This window comes from Lottia gigantea (assembly GCF_000327385.1).
Source record: "Lottia gigantea unplaced genomic scaffold LOTGIsca_5, whole genome shotgun sequence".
Taxonomy (NCBI): domain Eukaryota; kingdom Metazoa; phylum Mollusca; class Gastropoda; family Lottiidae; genus Lottia; species Lottia gigantea.
The window spans coordinates 2,845,324-2,852,809 of record NW_008709715.1 but is presented as its reverse complement, the minus strand read 5'-3'; the positions used below and the strand labels follow the sequence as shown (position 1 = coordinate 2,852,809).

Genomic DNA, 7,486 nt, shown 5'->3' with positions numbered 1-7,486 from the left:
TAATAATCAAATTAAAAACATAATTCTAAAAATTGTCTTTAAACCTATTCCAATTTAAAATATTTATGTTAATAATCAAATTAAAAACATAATTCTAAAAATTGTCTTTAAACCCATTCCAATTTAAAATATTTATGTTAATAATCAAATTAAAAACATAATTCTAAAAATTGTCTTTAAACCCATTCCAATTTAAAATATTTATGTTGATAATCAAATTAAAAACATAATTCTATAAATTGTCTTTAAACCTATTCCAATTTAAAATATTTATGTTAATAATCAAATTAAATAATCAAATTAAAAACATAATTCTAAAAATTGTCTTTAAACCTATTCCAATTTAAAATATTTATGTTAATAATCAAATTAAAAACATAATTCTAAAAATTGTCTTTAAACCCATTCCAATATAAATATTTATGTTAATAATCAAATTAAAAACATAATTCTAAAAATTGTCTTTAAACCCATTCCAATTTAAAATATTTGTTATTCAAATTGAAAGCAATTTCATTTAGTTTTAACCTAATCAAATGTAATATTATTAAAAAAGACTTTTCAATTACAAAAAATTTATGTTATTAAAATCAAACACAATATTCTGATTACATTTTATCCTATTCTAATCGAAAATATTAATGTCTTTATTATAAATTCATTATTTCACACAACACATTCTTTCAAAAATCTTTCATACTGACTAAATTGACCCAAAATCTTAATATACTATAATTAAAATCTATCTCATATATACAATAATTAAAATAAGTTAAAAACATACACACCTAATCTATAAACAAATATTGTTTTATAACGGACACCCTGAGTTACATTATTATAGTGCCTGAGCTATCAAAATTATGCAGAAACAAACAAAAATAAACAAAAATCAATTTCATTAATTCGTTTAACTATGATTAATTAAAAAAAAAATAAAGAGATGATTAAAACTATAAACAATTATGATAAATATAATATTTAAAAGTTGTTTTATATATACAATTGATTGAAAAATATCAACAAAATATACAATTAATTATTCAAATATAAAATTGTGAAAAATACAAAAATACTGACAGAAATGATTGAAAATGTGCCTCATAGTAATTTATCTCTCGAAATTGCAAGTACAATTTTAGAGACACTGAATTCTGATTCTCCTGCAGTTTCAAAGCTAATATACAATTTATCCTCTAACAATAACTTGTGTATACAAAACTAAACATTAATATAACAAATATATAACAAATACAAGCTTAATATATTAAAAAGCATGATACAAGCATTAAATAATATTCTAGCATGATGGAAGCACCCAACGTTGATAAGGACCGGTAACCATCGGTTGAGGATCTATCCAGCGTGTTATGATAGAATCTGTTGTTAAAGCAGGACTACGGACTGCAGGTGCTTCCCACATATATCTATATTGTGCTGCAGAAGTTGTGGCAAAATCTACTTCCTCCTCGTCATTTTCTTTCTTCTTTTTCTTCATCCTCAATTCAGGTGGAATGACTTCATTTTCAAAAGATTCCTTTCTCTTATTTTCTCCCTTTTCCAACTTCTCAATTCTCAATTTCTCTAACTTCTTCTCCCATTCTGCTGCTCCATGTTTGGGGAAGTTTAGATTTTTATGTTGATAAAATACTAAACTTATACGGGTTGGTTGGTAACGGTTTGGATTCTTTAAAGCCGTAGTAGCATGAAGCTCACGTTTAGCTACTTCAAATAATACTGATCCATGACACAGAGCAATAGCTATACCACCAACATCTGGATCATGGAAACTCTCTTCATTATATTCCATTTGACAATGAACCACCGTGGGATCTAAAATTTGTTCATTTGGCTGATTCGAATCATTTTTTACACCAGTTTCGAATTTCAAATCATTATGCATACCATTTGGTGCATTAGGCAATTTGAAATCAGTCATGTTTCCAGAAGCAAACATCTGTTTGCTCTCAGGAAATGATGAATGATTGTGGATATTTTGATTATGCATGTTTGCCTGATGAAAATTATCAAATGGATTTGGTACACTATGAGATCTTGGTATAGCACTTGGTTTGTTATGAAATGATGATATATTTTGATTAAAGGAATGTTCATTCTCATTTCTTTGTTTTGGTTGTTGTTGATTTTGCATAGGCTGGTGATGGTTAAGATCCTGAGTTGGTAAAGGCATTTGAGAAACATGTTTCAATGGGTTTTCAAAATGATTGATTGAGGATGATGCCCTATTCATTACTTTATCTGAATGATCTGAAATATTTTCTGGTATTTTGGATGGTAAATTTGATGTTGATGACAATGCTGAGTTTACAGATAATGATGGTATTTCACCACTGCTGCCTAATGATACACAATGCTGCTGTCTCATCATATTATGAGGTAGTCCTGAATTATCACTGATTACACTGTTGTTTGGACTGAATTGTGGCAGTCTGTTAGATTGTGCATTTATATGTCCACTTTGAGGTACAGGATTGTCTACAGCACCAATTCTATTTTGAGATGGAAAAGTAGCACCAAATTTATTTGGAAATTGATTATGCACAAAGTTATTGTGTTGATTGGGTGATTGAGATGTTCTATTTACATCGTTTTGAGACGGATCATCAGGATTGTTTGAAAGGCACTGCCTCTTGACTTGAGTCCAATCATCATATCTCTGGTTTGAGAGACCATTGGTTAAGTTGACAGGGAGTTCATTAGATGGGAGCTGTTTTGGATTGGCTGGTTCCGTAGAATTTGTTAAATCCAGTGGAGGATAATATTTCTCATGAAAATTATTCTGAGAAAAACTATTTATAGGATGCTGAGCAGATCTCTGTAAAAATTGTTTTTGCTGGATTGAATTAGATTCTGGAGACCGAAAAGGGTTGTTAAAGTTGGGATAACCATTTTTTCGAGGGTGAATACTATCTGGAGCATTTGGTATTTTAAATAAATCATCAGAGTGTTGACTGTTTGGTCCATCATTATGAGAAAAGTGTTGGGGAGTGCCAGGTTTATCCATAGGCAAATGAAGTTGCTTTGCAGGAAAATCAGAATTTTGAGTTGAACTGTCTGTGCCAGGAAAATTTGAATATTGATTAGAATAACCAAATCTTTGTCTATCCAAATTTCCAGAGGGATTTTGGCCTGAAATGTTAGATGTTTGCTCTTCAGGAAATCCAAGTCTTTGGTTATTGTGAAATCCAGGAGATTGTCGAAATGCATATCCATCGGGTTTCAGACCAGTGTGATTTGAAGGAAAACCTGCTGTACGATGATCTGTAAAGACTGGTCCCTGCTTACCAAGAAAACCATGAGGCCTCTGCTCAGGAACAGTATTTCTCTGTTGCTCTGGTATACATGGTGATTGAAATTCTTTTGGACCCGGTCTGATATGTTCTGGCACAGACACAGTCGGATTGTTATGAGGGTTTTGTCCTTGAACATTTTTCATTTGGTGGCTTCCAAAGCCAGGTAAAAAACTTTGAAAACCTTGTCTCTGATGCTCTGGTAAACTTGAAATCCTCTGATCTTGATACCCTTGTTTCTGATTTGGATGAATTGGTGTGGCTTGAGCATTGTTGCCTAGTAATCCTGGGGTTCTACGGTCTTGATAATCAGGTTTATGATTCTCTGAACCAGACATTTTGGGATCTATCAAAGAACTTTGATGATAGCCATCTTGTTGGAAGGTTTGTATCTGATCATTTCGAGATATTTGATGAACAGGATATCCCGATTTGAGATCTTCAAGAATATTAGACTTCTGCTGCTGTTCAAATGCATGCGTATTATGACTGTTATTTTGATTTTTCATAGAATTGAGATCATGATGGACATTGTTGGTATGATTTGAAGGTTGATCACTAAATGGATTATTGTCTGAATGATTCACTTTTATATTTGGATGTGGTTGATTCATATTAGGCAACATTTCATGTGATGGTTTTTGAATAACAGTAATGGAGGGATTGTTCACATCCTGTTTAAAACCATTTTGTTGGTGAATTGGAAGGTTCACTCCCCATTTATGTAAAAACTCGGACGGTGGAAAGGAGCCATTAGAATAAAAATAATTCCAAAAAGAGTCCTGCATTTCTGCAAAGCCTGGAGTATTTTGAAGCTCCATTAAATTGTCAAAAGTTAAACTGTTCTTTTTTTCACTTTTCACATGCTCAACTTTTGATTCACATTTATTCACTTGGTTGGGAGCCATATTGTTCATATTCAAATGATTTGGACCCTGTTTAAGTTTGGCTTTCATAGCTAATATAGAATTCATAGCTTCACGTTCCACTCTTTCCTTCTTTCCATTTGGACTTTGATGATCTTTATTAGCTTTACGACCTTTCTTCTTTGGAGTTAAAGGAGTAGATCTCATTCTAGCTTCATGGGGAAAATTATGAAGAATTTCTAAACCTCCTTGTCTGACTTTTTCCATCTGATTTTCATAGCTGCCTGTTTCATCAGTCGGATCTAATATATATAATGGTAAGACATGTAGTTGTTCATCTTCTGCCTTAGCACATCCTCTATGTTTAGTCAGTGTTACTACCTGAAAGATAGTGTACAGTAGGAATGAATACTACAGAAAATCAAAAGATTTGGTCCTGTGTTCAAAACACAAATTGTTTAGCAAAGTATATGTTTTAATATGAAAATGTTCAAATATTTCCCACAATAACTTACAAATACTTTGTTAAAAAATGAAATTAAATACATAATATGTCCTTCAACTGGATCATTCTCTAGCCTTTCATAGAGAAAATCATAGAGTATTGTTAACTTACCACTGTACTACCATTATTCATGTTATGAAGATCTTTATGAGCATGAGCACAGAAATCAACACAAGCTGTCACTCCAGAAAATGGCTTTTTTTCTGTTGAACCAAGTCTACATTCTTTACCTCCTTTTAATTCACACTGAAAAGCGAGTGACAAATAGAGTTAATTCCCTTATATCAAATGTATATTTCTATATTCAATTTGATAGCGCAATAAAAATATAAAGATGCCTTCCAAAATACATTGATAATTACTTTCAAGATAAGAATGTAATAAATTTAGTTTAACATCTTTTTTTAGGCCTACTGCTTCTAATTGAACTTAAAATGATGGGCATGAAAATTATAACTGGACAGCAGCATAAGAATAAATTTTTGGTTTTCCATATATCAAGCAAAGTAGCATATAGGGTCTCATTTTATTGCCATTTGATATAGTATCACATAGCCAATTTCTATGATTACCTGATTTCTATGTGCATCAGGAGCCATTGTTTCATACAGTGGACCAACTATAGAAGCTAAAGATTGTAATCTGCTGTCTAATTCTTCTTCCTACAAACAAACCAACATATTATATTCTACCTGAATATCATAATCAGTATTATCAAAAAAAAACCTGGAATTGGTCATTATTCAGAGTTTCAGGTGAATCAATCTTCAGACAACTGACCTATTTTAGTCTTTGTCCCAACTGAAGTTGGACAAGTTGTACTGTACCTAATATTCTCATAATATCACTTTGAAATCAACTATCTAATATTAACATTCTTAATTTAATAACAGATAGCTAGATAGACTTTAGACAAGACACAATAAAATATGCCATAATATCAGTATCAAACATAACATTTTTTGGAAGCCTGAATGGTGCAATTTGCATGTACAGTTTTCTATCCCTAAAGGAATCGACAGTAAAAAAATATTGTTTGTTTTTCGATATCAATATAAAACTTTTCAAACCTTACCTTTGAAGTATCTTTTAATTTAAACTTGCGAACTTCTCTACTTCTAGCATATTTACAGCCATTAAAATACATACTCCATGAACATCCAAATGAAAAGGAAGCACCCCGTTTCACTAAGTCTATTCCTTGACAAGCACAAGTTTTTCTACAACAATAATACATAGCTATGTATACATACTATAATAAGCAACATAATAGAAATGGAATTTTATAGTGTTTTCTTATCTTTGAGCATGAAATTCATGAATTTAAGCAGGCAAGTCTCCAGATTTTCCCTAAAATCCATATGTATAGTTGCATCCATACCTAGATGTACACAATAACAAATATTGCACTGTAATACAAAAAGTAAAAATCTTACTTTTCATTGGTTCCACACCGTCTTTCTGTTTCAAAACCATTTTTAGTAAGAGAAGAAGTAAGATGGTTATATAATTCATCTGCTGTATCAGCTGGCACTCCTTCCCATGCTACCAGATTTATCACTATATATGTTTTATCACAGAAATGACCTTTTCTTCTCTTGACAATACATAAAAACTTCTCATCTAGTCCAGATCTTCTAATAATCTTTAATATACAATTATTATTTTGTTTGCTATGGGATGAAAACCAATGATGTACAGATATTTATTTACAGGTAGAAAATCTTAATTTTTATTTGGACTAATGAAGACAGGTAAAGCCTTTTGATGAGCATCTAACCCACTGTATATCCTTTTGATATGAATTCAATATAATATCTATGAAATGGGGTTTTACAATTTTTGTTTAAATCTAAAACTTACCCATTTAGCTATCGGACAACCTTGAGAACTTTTACCTTCTTTACCAGAATACTGAACTTTTTCTATTCTTAATGCTTTACCAACAGCACCAGTCCTACAAAACATGTTGACCAATAAGGCATTCTTACATGACTACATACATAAATCAACAAAACCAAATCATACAAGTGACATGGGTATGTCCAAACATGTTACATATGAAAGTAGACTTAACAAGACAAGACTTACATACTAAATCCTGGGAAGAAGAATACGAAAACAAACTTGCAAATCTGAATTCAATAACAACTTACTGTTTTTCTAGTTTCTCTCTAACACAAGCTATAGATTTACCATAACCTAGTTGTGTATAGTATGGTCCATCTGCTTCACTATTTAATTCCTCTACAAAACAAATCAATTATTATTCAATGAGGTACAAAATTAGGTAGCAGGTATTGTGCAACACTTATTTTCATGCAAAGCAGAATACATTTAAGCCTGTTCCAAGAAATTCTAACATACCAATTCTAATTATCAGCAAGTCCACCTTCAATAGTTCTTGCCCACAAGATTCAGGCAATCCAAAAATGAGTATGTTACTTACAGAAATAAATATTTCACAAAATTTCCCACATAAAAGAATTAGGTTTCTAGCAAAAGGAGACAACAGGCAGTGTAGGGGAAATTTATACTGACATAAAAACCTTCCTCACTTTGAAGAGTTGTATATCAGCTAAGAATACTTAGTAATTAGATGTAAAACTCTTACTTACCTTGGCTGACACAAGTACATGAGGGTACTTCAGGTCTGTTATGTTTTAACCTATCTAATAGTTCCTCTTCTTTACTTAATGGTGGTCCAACACGAATTGGTACTTTAGGCAATGTTGGTTTATGATATCCATTACTACCATGTAGTTTCACTTTCTTTATTTTATTTATCTTATGTTTCAATGGTT

The 7,486-nt window shown here is 31.3% G+C and overlaps 1 protein-coding gene across 1 annotated transcript; it reads right to left on the bottom strand.

The window, feature by feature from the left end:
* Nucleotides 1–1,300: 1,300 nt before the first annotated feature.
* On the bottom strand, nucleotides 1,301–6,650 carry LOTGIDRAFT_106626 (hypothetical protein; the record flags this gene model as incomplete). The annotated part of the gene is made up of 7 exons (XM_009061919.1): nucleotides 1,301–1,794; nucleotides 4,324–4,389; nucleotides 4,790–4,928; nucleotides 5,255–5,344; nucleotides 5,758–5,902; nucleotides 6,119–6,327; nucleotides 6,546–6,650. 7 exons carry the CDS (start codon nucleotides 6,648–6,650, stop codon nucleotides 1,301–1,303), a joined length of 1,248 nt encoding a protein of 415 aa, XP_009060167.1.
* Between the last annotated feature and the right edge of the window lie 836 nt (nucleotides 6,651–7,486).